General features: G+C 38.8%; 1 protein-coding gene across 2 annotated transcripts in view; it reads left to right on the top strand.

The window, feature by feature from the left end:
* LOC131257997 (uncharacterized) overlaps nucleotides 1-17,712 on the top strand; it is a 45,903-nt gene that overhangs the window by 15,596 nt on the left and 12,595 nt on the right. For both annotated transcript variants that reach the window (XM_058259019.1, XM_058259018.1), the window contains exon 4: nucleotides 13,686-13,742. In XM_058259019.1, the coding sequence (XP_058115002.1) occupies nucleotides 13,686-13,742 (57 nt within the window). The remainder of the gene's footprint in view (nucleotides 1-13,685; nucleotides 13,743-17,712) is intronic.

Below are 17,712 nucleotides of genomic sequence, written 5' to 3'. Positions count from 1 at the left end.
AAGACGAGCTCGTCAAATGAATGGATGGTTTAGATATAACACATACCTCATGATCAGACCCGAGTGGGCCCCACCATGATGTATATATTTTATCCCTGTTGTCCGTCCATTTTGCCACGTCATTTTAGGTCAGGATCCAAAAAATTAGTAATATCCAAATCTCAGGTAGACCACACCATAGGAAACAGTGGTTTATAAAATGCTCACCATTAAAAATTTCTTAGGGTCCACTGTAATGTTTATTTTCAATCTAACCTATTAATTGGGTCACACTGACGTGGATGAAGGGAAAACACACATGTCAGCTTGATCTAAAACTTTTGTAGCCCCCAATAAATTTTTAATGGTGAACGTTTAATTATTGTTGTTTCTTATGGTGCAGTCCACTTGAGCTTTGGATCTGCCTCATTTTTGGGCTCATGCCCTAAAATTATTTGGCAAAATGGATGGACGGTGTGGATATAACACATTCATCATGGGTGGGGCCCAAAAAACTTTGACACGTGTGCTACACTTCACAATTCGAGTCCTGCCTAATTCGAGCCCTTAAAAAATTGTACACGAGACATATATTAACTTAAAATTTACCAATTAAATTATGGACTACAATTGCTAACTCACAATGCTAAAATCAAATTGTTTGAATAGTTTTAATTGTTAATTTGTGGACTTTTATTTTTTAAAATAGGGCCTTTTGATTTTTTTCATGATTCACTATCCAATAAATGTCCACCAATTCGTAAGTGGGATAATGGCAATAAATTGCATGAATTTGAGGCTGATTTGGGGCATAGATTGGTCCTCCAAGTCAGCCCCAAATTGGCAAACCTATCTTACCTGAATTTCATTTTTTTAAAGAACTATTGGGAGAAATGATATCAAATTGTTAAGTATATACATTAGATATTTAGAAAATTAAATATATGAATTTTGTAGTCAAATTTAGGTTACTTGGTTCAAAAATTAATCAAATAGTCCGATACAACTTCTCACCAAAGAGTGGACAGTTACACCACGATAAACATGTTCCAATTTATAAATGAATGTATATTTGGAATGCGTAGAATATTCCATATTTAATCCATTTTTTTCATATTTTTTTGGCAAAAAAAAATAAAAAATAAAATTGCACCGTTACGGGATATTACGCTCCTGTATCGCCGTTACACCCCCATATCCGTATCGGTATCGGAGGGCACCGTTACGCCAATCGGTACCGATATGAGATACCTTGCTTAACACATCACTTGCACTTATAGAGAATGTAAACTGAATCATGGAGGTTTTGAAATATCAAGACACATGTCCAAGCCTTAAAGATGGATAGCACAAGGCCAATATAATAAAGAGAAGAGTAACAATGGTCAACTCAAAAAGTGACAATGGCCAACATAATATAGAGGAGAGTGATAATGATCAACTTAATAAAAGAAGAGTAGCAATGGCTAACTCAATAAATAGAAGAGTGGCAATGGACAACTCAAATAATAAGGAGAGTGGCAAGGGCCAACTCAAATAAGAGACGAGTGGCAGGGCCAACTCAAATAAAGAGACGAGTGGCAAGGCCAACTCAAATATAGAGACGAGTGGCAGGGCCAACTCAAATAAAGAGACGAGCGGCAGGGCTAACTCAAATAAATTTGATAAGGTAAGGGCAAGGCTTGTATTCGTCGCCTCACATAAATTCATAAATATCACTTGTAAGCAACATTATACTATAATCCCAAAAGGAAAATAATTGATGGCAAAACATATAATTGCAGGGAAAATTTAAAGTAATATGAAGGCATGTAAAATGCAAGATAAAATAACATGAAGGCATGTAAAAGATATGATAAATATAACAACTTAAATTAATGTAAGCTTAAAGGATAATACCCTCACCTTTAAAATCGAACTGTCCTCATCCAATTCTAGGTGTTCCTGCACACTCCTTCACATTCAATCTTATCCTATGTTATAAGATCTACAAGGTTTACTAGGTTAGGACGAAATCTAGGGTTATATTTATGGCCCAGGTATAGGGCTTGAATAATTACTATTTCAGTAAAACTTGAATCGAGACATTAGGTATTTACATAATTTACCTCATTTAACGTAGCTCGTTAATCCTATAACTCCATCTGATGAACGCTCCTCACCAAGGTTCTTAGTACTGACTCGAACCTGGCCCTGACTCAGTCCTGGGACTCGGCGAGTCGACTCAACACACAATCTCTCCCTCTCTCTCTCTCTCTCTCTCCCTCTCTCTCTCTCTTTCCTTTCCTTTCTCTCTCTTCTTCTTTCCTTTCTTTTCCTTTCTTTCTTTCTTTCTTTTTCTTTTTCTTTTTCTTCTTTCTTCCTTGTTGCCATGTCTAGCAAGGCTGGCCACTGTTCCCTCCTCTCTCACGTTTTTCTTCTCTCCGTCGTGAGCGTCCCCTAGAGGGAGGGATGTATTTATAAGGCCTTGGAATTCCAGAACTTTCTGCGTACGCAGGTGCAATCGGTCTTGCGTGAAACAAGAGTTTGAAGTCGGGTGGCCTGTTTGTTTCCGCGCTTTGTTTTTGCGCATGGATTTCGCAATCGACCGGTTTAAGGGAATCGAGATCATCACCACACGCTATTCCTACTACGATCGGTTCTTTGGGAAGGCTTCTTTGATGCAAATCCATCAGATGAACATCCTTGATTTCTCTTTGAATACCTGGCCCCTGTTTCTGTCTCTCATTTTCTGATCGAACAGACGGTTGTTGTTCTACTGGTAGGGTGTTTTCCACACCTGTTTCTAATTTGAATTTCTATCTCTGGATGTTTAGGGATCATCATCTGACGATCCCTGGCCCACAGCTGATCACATCTTTCGAACTTTTCGGAGATCTTGCATGCGAGATTTTTGGTTTCGCTTAACATGCAAAAGAAATTCTCGGTGTTGTGCTTTGGCACAAGAAGTTTGGTGAGAAACGACAACCTCTGCTCGTCCTTCCTTCCTTCGGACGACTAGGGTGGGGTCGGACTCTCTGATCCTTGGTTTTGGACGGCCTAGATTGGGCCGGTTTACCGGTGTAAGGACGTGCAATGTCCCTGATCTGTCGCACGTTTTCTGGGTGATGTTTAGCTCGGTCGGATAGCGCACACAGCCCCTTCTGTTTCGGGGTGCAATCCGTCATGTTCTAAGGTTGTGGGTGAGGGACGCATCTAATAGACGATTCAAATTGTCGTGGATGATCGCAGAGGTGGCCCACCAGTCGTGCAAAACGGATGCCATCCGTCCGCTGGGAAAGGAGTGAAAGAAGGGAGGATTCGATGGAAGTTATGGGGTCAAATTCAGTTTGACCCGATTCTAGGTGTGTCGTGACGTGAGTGCACACCTACTAGTGCACTCGTAGGTCGTCAAGTGGGGTCCACTATGATTCTTCTGGGAAATCTACACCGCCCATCTGTGTTTCCATCTAATTTAAGGGGTGGAGCCCAAAATTGAAGCATATCCAAAGATCAGATGGGCCATATCACATGAAACAAGGGTTACCATGGTTTCTACCGTTGAAACCCTTTTTAGGCCCTTCAGTGATGTTTATTTGTCATCTAACCAGTTCATAAGATCATATAGACATCGATGAAGGGGAATATCCTACTAAGATTACCCCTGACCTTTGATGGACACCTAAATCGATGGTTAAGGGGCTGATCTGTCGATTGGGCCACGTATACAATGATCTAAGTGCTGAAATTCGACGTGTACCGTTAATTTATGATATCTAGGAATGATATAAAATTTTACATGCAACGGATCATGGGAACTATGTGTTTTGGAATTCAAGGGTCTATGTTATTGACATTTTCGTAATTATTGCTGATCCGTGAGTTTTGGGAAATCTAATGGCTCCAAATAGTTATAGGTACGTTTCTAAGCGATTCTTACAAAAGAACGTATATCTAAATCATTATGGATAGGGAGTTATTCGTCATTTCATTCAAGGGAAAGTACTTATGTCAAATCACGTGATGGAGGGTCTTATTTTGAAATCAACGTTCAGATGGCTTGATCTATAGAATGGAGGTCATTCCCAATGATTAAATCCGTGTCAGGTAATGGCTGTAAGGTTAGGATAGTTGGGTTTGTATCGCATATATTAGTTAATTTCTTGGTAACGCTCGAGAACTTTCAATACTCGGGTATTGAAATGTTTGGGGCGTTACAATCTACTCCCCTTAAACATAATTTCGCCCCCGAAATTTAGTACTTCCATTATACAAGCCATTTGCTATGCCTCTAAGGATTCCCTATTTCCTATGTCGAGGTAATATGAATAGATGGTTGTAGTGGGTTTGTGGCCGATACACGGTTCCTTTGCCTGCGCAGTACAGAGGATTTACTGGTATCAATTCGTAATCCTGCTAAGTATCGGTCCCTTGCTTGATCAGGGTATTAGGATCAATTGAGATTTTCTAGGACTTGGAATTTGAGTTAAACTGCGCAAATTTCGCGTAAACATGTTTCCATCAATCCATAATCTCGATTGTTCTAAACTCATGGGGGATGTCACGAAATCTTATATTCTCGTAATGGATAATTCTACGTGGCCTATTAAGCTTTCACTGCATATTTTGATTATCTGATACATTACCTGTACTTGCTTTTATCATCTTAACCGATTCATTACGTTTAAATTTTCAACGTATTACTTGCGAGGTAGGTATGTATACGTCTAGGTGCGTTTAATTGGCTATATGAATTGGGATGCTACATAAAATCTCAAAAGATGCAATACAGTACTTCAGCAAACTCCTTCAGGGAGAAGCTTGGCCCAAGCCAAATCTAGACCATCTTGATATCGACCACATTTCAGAAGAGGACTCCAAAGCGCTTGAGTCCCATTTCTCGATAGAAGAAGTGAAAGGTGCGGTGGACTCCCTATGTGTTGACAAGGCCCCTGGGCCTGATGGCTTTCCAATAATCTTCTTCCAAACTTTTTGGAACATTTTAAAGGAAGATGTCATGGATTTCATTAATGAATTTTTCGACCGTGGGCGGATCTCTAAGGATCTTGGGGCCTCCTTTGTAGCTCTCATTCCTAAATTTTCGGGAGTGGAATCCTGGAAAGAGTTCAGACCAATCAGTTTACTTGGTGGGCCCTATAAGATTTTAGCAGAAGTTCTGGCCTCCCGGTTGAGAGGGGCGATGGGAAAGATCATATCTAAGGACCAAAGTGCATTCATTTCGGGAAGACAAATTATAGATAGTGCCCTCATTGCGTTCGAATGTTTGGACTCGAGTCACAAGTCTAGCTCTAAGGGTCTTCTATGTAAGCTTGATCTAGAGAAGGCGTATGATCACATAAACTGGGGCTTCTTGCAGTTATATGTTACATCATATGAGATTTGGAGCTAAATGGAAAGGGTGAATGAGGGAATGTGTGGGCTCAACTTATTTTTTGATTCTTTTAAATGGATCCCCGAAAGTCTTTTTTAGCAGTTCAAGGGGCCTTTGCCAAGATGATCTGTTATCTCCTTTTCTCTTTCTCATTGTTGGGGTGGCCTTATGCAGAATGTTGAGAAAAGGTTAGGATGATGGAACCATCAGTGGTCTTACAGTGAAAGGAATGGATACATCGATCTCCCATATTTAGTTTGCAGATGATACACTTCTATTTTGTGAAGTAGACCAAGAAAAAGTGACCAGCCTGCGTACCACTATTTTGTGTTTTGAGGCAGTTTCGGGCCTTAAGGTAAATTTGGAAAAGTCTAAGATGTTTGGAGTGAATATGGAGGATAGAGAGACATAGGTTTTCGCGAATTATTTTGATTGCCCAATGGAAAAATTCCCGACCACGTTTGTGGGGCTCCCGTTAGGTATAGGCAAGCCTCCAATATCCGTATGGGATAAGATTATTGGTAGGTTTGAAAAGTACCTAGCAAGATGGAAATGCAGATACCTGTCTTTGGATGGGCGTCTCACTTTGATTAAAGCGGCACTCTCAAATTTGCCTTTATATTTCATGTCCCTATTCAAATGCCCACCATTGACATTAACAACTCTAGAAAGACTAAGACGAGATTTCTTATGGCAAGGGAAGGAGATAAGATGAAATTTCATCTGGTGAATTGGAAGGAGGTGTGTAAGGAATGGAAAGATGGTGGAGCAGGGGTGAAGGATCTCAAAAGAATGAATCGAGCCCTCCTAGGTAAATGGACTTGGAGGCTTGGGACTAAGAATGGGACTCTGTGGAACAGCCTAGTTAAAAGTAAGTATGGCCGCTTGGAGGGTGGTTGGTGGACTAAGGACTCGTCTTGGTACAGAGCATCAGCGCTATGGAGAGATGTGCTATCCGTAAAAAATGAGGTTCTAAAAGGTATTGGTATTGTTCTAGGAGACGGAAAGAAAATTCGTTTCTGGGAAGATGTCTGGATAGGAGAAGCTATCCTCAAAGAAGAATTTCCGAACCTATTCTGTTTAGCCCCGAAGTGATCCATCAAAGTAGTGGACTGTTATTCAGTTGAAGGGAATGAAATCGTTTGGAATCTTACGTGTAGAAGAGACCTCCAGGACTGGGAGATTGAAGAATATTTGGCTCTCCTAAGCCGCATAAATAATTGTAAATTGGATCAGAATAGCGAGGACACCCTAGTATGGAAACTAGATAAATCCAACACGTTTTCGGTAAAGTTGGCAGCGAATCCTCTACCAAATCTGAGAACTTAAAAGGGCGAGTGTGGAAAACTAAAGTTCCTCCAAAAATTGCGGCATTTGGTTGGCTAGTTGGTATGAAGGTGGTCCTGACAATTGATAACTTGAGAAAAAGCGGCATGCCAATCACGAATGTCTTCCTGTGTTGTATGGCAAACGAAGAATCTATAGACCATCTGTTCATTCATTGCCGTTCGTCAATCAGATCTAGCCAACAATTCTGTCCCTCTTTGGCTTGTATTGGTCCTTTCGAGACTCTACCGATCGGCTGCTTAATGCCTGGCAAGGTGCTATAGTAGGAAACAACGTAAATATGGAGAATGGCGCTTCTAGTTGTCTCGCAGTCCGTATGGGAAGAAAGAAATGGGAGGTGCTTCAGGGATACCTCTAACTCGGCGGAGTCCCTTCTTAAGAGGGTGATTTATCTAATAGTAGAATGGGCCTCTAATGATGTTTCCCATTTTTCCTTTTTAGGTGAGTAGTCTTCCCGCTACCTCAACGGGTTTACTCTCCCTGCGTTTTTAATCCTTTCTGATCTAATATAGATCCGTTATCTTTTAAAAAAAAATAAAAATAAAATAGTTGGGTCTGAGAAAGGAGTACAATTATTTAAGAGATGAGAGTTCGTTTGGCCTCCGTCGCAAACCGTCGCAATTGAAGATCAAACGTTTGTCACCATCCATTGATGCCTAAACGCCGAGGGTACCGATGATTGGAACCGTCCGTGTGAAAAAAAAAAGAAGAATGTGCCATGCAGGCCACATTTTGAAACTTGCTCTGGAAGGGTGATTGGTACCACCACTATCTTTAGATGAATTCGGGACAATAAAAAGAAAATTTCAATGGTTCACATTCAACTCTAAAAATTGAAGTTGAGGACCATCATTAAAGAATCTTTAGATGAATTTGGGACAATGAAAAGAAAATTTCAATGGCTCACACTCAACTCTAAAAATTGTAGTTGAGGACCATCATTAAGGAATGATTACACGATAATAGCTTATTTATGATAGTAAATAGAATAAAGACGATTCAAATCATCTAACCATCAGCGTATATCGCCACCTAATGATGCCCACATGCTAAGTTTTATGATGATCAGAACCGTCCATGTTTGTGTATTGTGTGCAATATAGGCCAAAGTAAATATGCAAACGGATGATTGTGACTATTGACTGACTTTGAACAATGAGAGGAAAACTTTTAATGGCTTCTATTCAGCTCTAAAAATCGATGATTAGGATTAACACCTAATCGTGATTATTGGATAATAGCTTATTTATGGTAGTAATGAGAATATGGACGGTTCAAATCATAGGATAATCTCTGCACGTGTGTTCTAATGGGTGGTGATGCGTTAGATTGCGAGTTACCTCAGAGGCAGGGAACTCTACTTCTAGAAGTTGTTTCGTTTGGAAGTCTATAATTACAAGGATTGTGCGTGGGCCCCACCCTGATGTGTACGTGTCATCCAACCTGTCCAGCAGGGTAGCCCAACCATTAGAGTTGGACACTCCTCTTTTGGCTAGATTGTGACAACTCATCTACAGTTGGCGTTTTTAATGGCAATCCATACCTTCAAAAGGTGAATACCATTATGAATATGTGGTAGCCTAAAAATCACATGGGTAAGTGATCTTAGCCATCTACTGTTTGAGTTTTTAGAATCTTAGATTAGTAAGTTTTAATAATACATTATTAATGTAACTTAATTATTAAAAAAAATAATCTACACATTTTATCAGTAATTCATGGAATGCTAATTTGTGTCATCAGAACATCTGAGATCACTATTCAAACATGCTTATTTAGATAGTCAGAGTCACTACCAAACACAAATAGCCACTATCATGACAATAGTAATCATCATAAAATAACTGTCCGGATGACTCTATCCACATAGCACTACGACGGCCCCAAACAGGCCCTAGTGAAAGAAATGGTCTTTCGTGAAGACATGTAGGTGGTTTGACAAGCTATCCTGGGCCCTCTTGCTACCATGAGTTTTGTGCCAAATAGAAAAACAATAGTTGCCTTTTTTCTTCTTTAAATTAGAAAATATATTCCAAATCGGTTTTGATAGTTGTAGGATATATCCATGTTATTGTACCTATTCTCTTGGGGGGTTTTGAATGTTGGAAGAATCTTGAGGTTTTGAAAGGTCAGGTTCTCTGTCTATGGTAGAGAGATTTACCTTCTTGTTGCTTTCTGCCATCAAGAAATGATTTTGGCATCCATTGTCTTTGTTGGTTTGTCTTTATACCTAATCTAAACCACCATTAAAGAGATTTACTCCATTTTGTTGGTTGGTCATTGGGATGTTTCTTTCAAATCAGTAGAAACACCAGATCTTTATTTAGGTGCCCATATCTCTCAATGTTTGATCATGTCATGATTTCTCTGAAGTATGGCTTCTGATTTTTTTATTTTTTATTTTGAAAGGTGATACTTTTATTGAAGAAGAAAGGAGAGAAGCAACAAGGAAAGGGAAACTAGAAACTAAAAACTACAAAGAAAACATAAGATAGAAAAAAGAAAAAAAACAAGAAAAGGAAAACTCCTAGAGACGAAGCCAGGCAAAGTGGAGCAAATGGGGAAAAATAGAAAAAACAGAAGCAAGAAGCAAAAGAGAAAAAGGAAAAAACTAAGGGGCCTAATCTCTAAACAGAACAAGCACTCTAGAGAAAACCCCTACTGAGGAGATAGAGATATTCTTGAAGCAGCGATTGTTCCGCTCGTCCTAGATCGCCCAGATAACAGCCAGGAGGATAATCCTCCACTTTCTTTTACCCAGAGCTCCACCTGGATCCGTGTGCAATCCACTATAGAGGCTCTCCATGTCATGGGGCATGACCTAGGAAACCGCTGCAAGTCTGAAAACACTCCACCAAATGTCTGTTGAGAATGGACAATGAAGAAGCAGATGATCCACCGTCTCTTCTGCACAATAACAGAGTAAGCACATATTCGGGAGCTGCATGCTGCGCTTCCTCATATTGTTGATGGTCAGAATCATTTTTCTACTAGCCAACCAACCAAAAGCAACCTTGGGAGGGACTCTATAGAACCACACAGGGTTGGTATTGTCAAACAACCATTTACTCTAAAAGCTTAAGCTGTCAGAGTGTGGTGTATCAATGTATATCAAGGGACTTTATCACTCCAAAACCCCCTCGACACGTGCGGGGTGAGAACTCGGCACGGGAACCAAGGTGTTCTGTTGCGGTATATGTGGGCGTAATGGTGCCCACCGTTACCGATAGGGATATGCCCCGTATCGGCTGATGCGGGGTCGTAACGGCTAATATGAGGTGTGTATTTCTTTTTCTTTTTTTTGGAAAAAAAATTATGGAAAAATATCCATTAAATCCAGAATATTCTAAATATTCCAAATATGCATTCATTTATAATTTGGAACATGTTTATGGTGGTGTAACAGTCCACTCTTTGGTGAGAATGCTATATCAGGCTGTCTAATGGATTTATGAACCTGACAACCTGGAATTAATTGTAAACCTTTTATATTTAGTTTTCTAACTATATAATATCTATATAAAATTACTATAATGAATGTAATACCAAACCATCTTATATTTTCAAATTTTCCTTTTATTTATAGTGCTACTGCATTGCATACTTCGTGACTCACATACATTTCTTTTCAATATGTAGAGTTTGGGGACTTTTGTATCCTATTATGTAATTCATATACCCAACAATTTGATATCATTTTCCCCCATAAATCTTTAAAAAAATTAAAATTAAATTGAGGTAAATAGTGTTGTCGATTCGGGGCTGATTTGGGGACCATTTGATGCCCTAAACTAGCCTCAAATTAATGCAATCTATTGGTACTTATCCCACTAATCGGTTGGTGGACATTTTTTGGACAGTGAAAAATGAAAAATTTCAAATGGTCCTATTTCAAAAAACAAATATTTGCAAACTAATGGTGAAGATTGTAGGAGTTATTTAATTTTGGGATTGTGACTTGGCAACAATGGTCCCAAAATTTAATTGGTTAATTTTGAGTTGATATATACCTCATGTATAAATTTTTAGGGCTATGTACTTGGGTCCACTCGATTATGTATTATATATCCATGTCATCCATCCGTTTTGACAACTCATTTAATGGCATTGGAAAAAAATAAGGTAAATCCATATCTCAGGTGGACCACTAGTTGGCCAGGCGGGCCACCTCGATGTATTTGTATATCCATGCCATCAATTTGTTTTGCCAACTGATTTTAAGGCATGGTCCAAAAATTCAGGTAGATCTAAATCTTCGGTGGACCACTAGTGAATATCCCTTTAAAAGTGGGGCCCACCTCAATGCATTTGTTGTATATCCATGTGGTCCATCCTTTTTGCCAACTTATTTTAGGGCATGGTCCAAAAAATGAGGCTGATCCAAATCTTAGGCGAACCACAAAATAAGGATTTAATTCCCACCATTAAAAATTTCTTATGACATGTTTTTTTTTTTTTTGGGATCAAGCTGTTATTTGTGTTCTCCCTTCATCAAGGTCAAAGTCTATGTGACCTTATCAACAGGTTAGATGGAAAATACATACTATAGTGGGCCTTGGGAAGATTTTAACAGTGGGCATTCAATCCTAATTGTGTGGTCCAATTGAGATTTGGATCCCTTCACTTTAAGGATTGTGCCATAAAATGAACCTGAAAAATTGATGGACGACATGGATATACTACACACAAATCAAGGTGGGCCCCACGTTACAAAACAATGCATGTGCACTGTACTGCGTGCACTGCAAAGCATTTGAAAAAATAAATTGAAGTGCGTGGCTGTTTCACAGTCATGCAGTCCATTCATTTTTCCAAGATTGAAAATGAAAACAAGAGAGGGAAATTGAAAAGAAAAAGAGGGAAACAGGAGAGAGGGAACTGAAAAGAGGGAGAGAGAGAGAGAGAGAGAGAGAGAGAGAGAGAGAGAGAGAGAGAGGGAATTGAAGAAAGAAGAAGAAGGGCAGCAACTGCTCCCATTGTAGCCGCAGCAGCCCAACAAGAAGAAGAAGAAGAAGAAAAGAAAGAAAAAAAAGTAATGTTTTTTTTTTGGGGTCATTTTTTCCTATTTTCTTTAGGGGGTTATGGCCCGCAACAGTTGTTATGGTATCGTAACAGCCGTTATGGGCACAAAAAAGAGGGGGTGGCCGTTACAACCCCGTAACGCGTAACGGTCATGGCCGTTACCGTTACGTATCGGCCGTTACAACCGATACGTAACCGTTTTCGAATACCCTGACGGGAACATATTGATAAGGGTGGAGGGATACTCACACCATAAATAAGCAGGGATTGATTTCCCGGTCCCTGGGTTGGATCTGATTTTTTCTAACCCCTCGTGGGAGAATAATATATTAGCGAGGCATATTTGCTACTCTCGAGATTCAAATATAGTACCTTCCGCTCTGATATCATGTCAAACAACCATTTACTCTAAAAGCTTAAGCTGTCAGAGTGTGGTGTATCAATGTATATCAAGGGACTTTATCACTCCAATAGGTATGACATGGAGTGTTGAATGATGAGGCAGCTAGGGAGGAGTAGAAAGACCGCACAGAGAATAGACCTGTGGGCGACAATGCTCATGAATAAAGTCCTTAGGCTTGATAGGTAATGGAGTGGGTGCCGCTTGCAAATATGAGAGGAGATTAATAAGTTCTTGAAACTCAAAATCAGAAAGATTCCTATGGAGCGAAGGGTTCCAAATCCCGTCACTACCATCTGGATGGAAATAGTCTCTAACAAGAGTGTTTGGATTCTCTGAAATAGCAAATAGAGCAGGAAAAACTTCTACCATAGATCTATTCCCCAGCCAAATGTCTAACAAGAATCTAATTTTGTCCTTTTCCCAAAGAGAATGTAATTCTTTCAAACACATATGTAGACGATTTGGCTATTCCTTTGCACAAGAATGAAGCACGATGGTAGAGGAATTTTTGGTCCACCATCCAGTAATGATATGCTGTACTTAGCCACAACTATCTGGTGCTAGAAGCTATTCTCCTTACACCCAAATCTCCACACCCACTTTCCTAGGAACTCCTTTTGATGCAAGAGTCTAAAGATAATTTTGTAAGTTCAAAATGAGATTGGCAAAAATGGCAACAGATGTGGAAGTGTCCAAGACTCCAAGGCTAATTTTGGCAGTTCAAAATGAGGTTGGCAAAATAGCGACAGATGTGGACTTTGGGACATTTATCAGCTGCCCCCCTGTGAACATGTCCTGTCCTACAAACAATTGCCAAATCTATGATTGTTCATCGTTACTCATTTAATTGGTCTAGGTGGGGCTACGGTTATCACTGCAGTTGCGGTTCCTGTTCATGGAACAAAGCAAGAAAAAGTCAGAAAAGAAGGGAGAAACCTTATCTAAAAGAAGCTTTGTATCATCAAATAACATATTCTTTTCTGTTGTATTTAATGTTAACAAAATATTAATATTGTCCATGCTACATAATGTTCATGTCTCAATATTAAAAGAAAAACACATCTTTTAGCCAACAACACAATGCGACATTCTCAGCAATACCTTTTTGACTCAGTCAATTGATTCACTAAATCACAAAAAAAAACCTTGAAAACTCACCAGAGACACCTCAATGGTGTGTCCTCACAAAGTTCACTTTCTCCTGACTTCATGTGTCACTGTTTCGTAAAATATAGTTGATTGGGTATGTCACCCAGAGATCGACTTGTCAACTCAACTGACGTTTGGTTCGCCTCAATAGTGAAGGGATTTTTTGGTGCTTATAGTTGGCACTTGCATGGTTCATTTGACCATAAATTAACTAGTTAATTTTTGCACATTTGTTTCAAAAATTCTTAAACAAATCCTGGAAGTAACAATATTGGTGTACTGGATATGTTCTGTCAAGGATTACATTAGTGGCCCACTGTTAAAAGAAGGATTTCATTAGTAGTCATATTTGTCTTTCCTTTGATCATATAGTAAACTTGCAATTCTTTAACTGTGCTGCTTTACATTTTGTAGATCTTTGTAAGGCAGAAGAATCGTAACTCCTCAAAAGCACCTGAAAATCCAATAAAAGTATGCATTTAATCTCTGGTATTCATTCTCATATATGTTCATTGAAGTTTTTAGTACTTTTCAGATATTGGTTTCTTATTATATTTGCCCATGCATTAGTGGGTGTTTTTGCATGTGAAGCTGTGCTTCGGAGTTTGTTGCTTATTTCTCTTTGACGTGAATAATAGTACTTTATTGATCTGGAGAAGCGGACGAAGGAAAACAAAAGGAAGAGGAAAAAGAACAAAGAAATTAAACAGCCTTTACAAAGGTTAAAAGTTAAAGCAGCCAACAAGATTGCAGTGGAGATCTAGTAAATACGACAAATATGAACAGGCTTAGAGACCCCATCTTCTGCCAGAGATATGCAAGCTTCTTAATGAATGTGTGATTAAAGGAGACCCAAAGAGTGCATAATAAAAAGTCTCCTCTAAACTGCTTGTCTTGATAGTGGAAATCCTTATTATTCTCCCCTATGTTAATATTACATTACTAACTGCTATCTGCCATAAGGGGACAGAAGAATTGAGGGTTGCAATATTTGTAGACTTTGTGCAAGAACATTATCTTCTGCTTCATTTAAGTGCTTAACACCAACAAGACCAACTAGGATCACTCTCACCTAATGTAGGACGGCCTAATCCAACCTTAAATGAATATGGTATTTGAAAGGGGCAGATTTATGCAATCTTTAAAAAACAAATAAAAAAAATCAGCCTTATTCATCATAAACACAAGAAAGAAAAAAGGTTAATGCAACAATGATTATGGCCATCCATCACAAGCACGAAGTATTGAATCTTAAAATCTGAATTTAGTCCGATCCGGCGAAAGATAGAACTTTCGTCTTGCAAGAGGTCCGTCTAACGATCCAAGTGGATTTTCTAATCCAGAAAATATGAATTTTCTGGATTGGGAAATCTGAAAAATTCAGAAAAAAATTGGTGGTTCTTCAAATTTAGGCTTTGGGTGATGAGATTTGAAGAATGTCAAAATATGTAAATGTGGGGATGAAAATCTTTTAAGATCTAATGATTTCGATAAAAAGAAACAGGATCGGCTTCTATATCTAAAGATTTTAGGAGAAAAGGAAAAGAATAGGGTTAAAGAAAAGAGTACCTTGAGAAAAGAAAGAAGGAGAGAGAAGTAGAGGATGAGAAATCACTTCCCTGGGCCTCATGCCCTCTTCCAATCATTGGAAGTCGAAGACGAAATCGTCAGAAGCAAAAGTTTTTTTTTTTTTTTTCCTTATTCTTCTTAAAACATAACATAGCCTCCTTTAGGTTTAGGGTAAAACACCCATATAAATTCGTAATTACATGAAATTACCAAAATACCCCTATTAAAAAATTTCAAACAGAAGAAGAAATTTGCACAAAAATTGTGCGCAAAATGTCTCAAAACTTAAATACCTCAAATGTTTATAAACTAAATTCAAATTCAAGATGCTCGATGGGCCCCGATGATAGTGCCATGAAGGTAGCGCAATGAAGGTAGGTCGTGATGATCCAATGGTCCGAATTACACCATCCTTGTGATCCAATGGTTCAAATGTCTCTTTCAAGCAATTTACACATGTCACGAACACATGTGTAAGGTCTTCAACCGCTAGAGACCGGAACCGTATCCATCATCTAACCATATTGACATGGGTAAAGCATGCCTCCTGCGTTGATATACTTTAAATGGCCTAGTGTCCGCATCATCACCACACCACAACCATCTTTAATCAGCACAACAACCCCATAAGGACTTATTTGCCAAAAGAACCACTGTCAAAGTTCATATATAGAACTCGAGGGGGAAGCTTTTCTTGAACATACAATTCATTCCAAGTCCTGTTGAAGTAGGCACTTGCTATAATTCCACAATAAATGGACAGCCTTGGCAACTTTGGTATGGTCAACAATAAAATGCAGGCAGCATTTATCTCCTAAAAAAGATTGTAATTTCAATCAAAATGTATGTCATCAGTGCCAAGGACTAAACGTGTTGGCTTGTTTGGGCTATCGATTGAATGAATGCCTTTCTTGCAAGGGTAGGAGTCCAAAGACACCATTAGCTTTTGAAAGGGGATGCTACCTTTTTATGCTAGTCAAAATAAACCAAGCAATCTTATGCAGTAATCATTCAAATATCAAAATATTGCTCTGGTAGGACCCTCCATTGCTTGGTTGCATGGATAGGATCTACGACTCAACTGGGAGGTGTCTCACTCCTGAATGAATCCTTCCCATGATGCACTCAGTCCCCACACAATACCCTTGTCCAGTCTGATAACTCCAAGCAGTCTTTAATGGCTTCCAAATGGAAGGACTTATCCATAGCAGCTCGTCCACATTTTAGTCTTATTGGTCAAGCCTACATGCTATCTGGAGCTGGGTGTCCTATTTCACTGCTTTAGCTCACAGGTACCACATCTTCCAGACGAGTTTGGTCCCAAACTCTTTGTAAAGTGGATGCAATGAGCTCCTCAAAATCCCATTCCTTCCAGCATCATGCCATTTTCAATCATTTCTTGGCCATTAATTATTAGGATCATGTATTGAAGTCCAACAAAATGGTAGCAAAAGAACTAGAGATGCTGGTTTATTGCTGATGCGCTCAACCAAAAGCGAGTAGGGAACCAGGCATTCTACATACTTATTTTCCCACCAAACACGAGAATTACAACCAAGGCTCTCATCTGGTATTACATATTACATAATGCCTGTGTAAATAACACTATGAAATGCGTTGTGTAATATGTTGTATTAGTATGGTGCTCAACTAATATTCTAGATAGCTAAAGATATTTACACTCAATGTTATGATGCACAAACCCCTTTTTCTGCTTTTGGCTATGCTTGGAACTAAAAAAAGTGGAAGGACATGATAGGAAGTGTGCACAAAAGGTGCTAAGAAATGAGGGTGTCATCAGTGTTCATAGTATTGTTATCATTATGTGCATCAATGACTGGGGTTACAGAAACATGTCGTTATCACTGATATTTGGAAAAATATCGCTGACTGAGGGAAACATTGGGAAAAAGGTGAATTTTTTAGTGAAATTTTAGGAGATGCTAAAAGACACATGTTTACACATTTAGGAATCAAAATATTGCAAAAAACAACTATACATCCATTTTATAGGGGCCTAAGCCATGTGTTGTCGGTAAAATGCAGTCAATTATAACTAAAATGAGTTCATATTATTCAAATACCATCGAATGAAAGTAATAAAACATAAATTACATATTCACAAAGTAAAAAGAAAGGAAAAACATAACTTTGCCTCAAATCCACATGGAGTTAAGATGCAGCTTGAAGTCATCATCTTTGTTTCCACTGCATACATCCATGCATCCATCCATACATCCATACATAATAAATTCATGCCTCCATTCATACATACACACATATGTACATACATACATACATACATACATGATACATCCATGCATACATACGTACATCTCACGCATGATATGTCAGTACATGCATAACACATCCATCCACACATGCATACATAATTGGGAAACAACATAATTGTTTTTTGATAAGTAAACAAAATTTTAATTTATTTTTCTTAACTTTTAAAATCATTTGACAATATCCCCTGTAGTAGCGTTAATATCAACCATATTGCCAATACAAAATATTTGTGCTAGCGGGTCAGCGGCATATCGGTGATATTTTGGCGATACGGGTGATGTTTTTGCCAATGAAAGTAAAACTTTTTTTAAAAAAAAACTCCAGTATCTCTATTGGCCACCCAACGATACCAATAACATCAACAATGTTTAGAACGCTGGGTGTGATATTGGCTCTTTCACAGGAACTTTATTCCATGTGATATACATCGATCGATGGTATTAGAGACAGTGAAGCTAACCATGCACTCATGTGGTTTCTTATTTCCATATGACATACACAAATCGACGATATACACCCTCTCTCTCTCTCTCTCTCTCTCTCTCTCTCTCTCTCTCTATGTGCGTGTAAATTCAAT

The sequence above is a fragment of the Magnolia sinica genome, chromosome 10 (genome assembly GCF_029962835.1).
Source record: "Magnolia sinica isolate HGM2019 chromosome 10, MsV1, whole genome shotgun sequence".
In the NCBI taxonomy this organism is placed as follows: Eukaryota; Viridiplantae; Streptophyta; class Magnoliopsida; order Magnoliales; family Magnoliaceae; genus Magnolia; species Magnolia sinica.
This window is presented reverse-complemented; position numbering and strand designations above follow the sequence as displayed.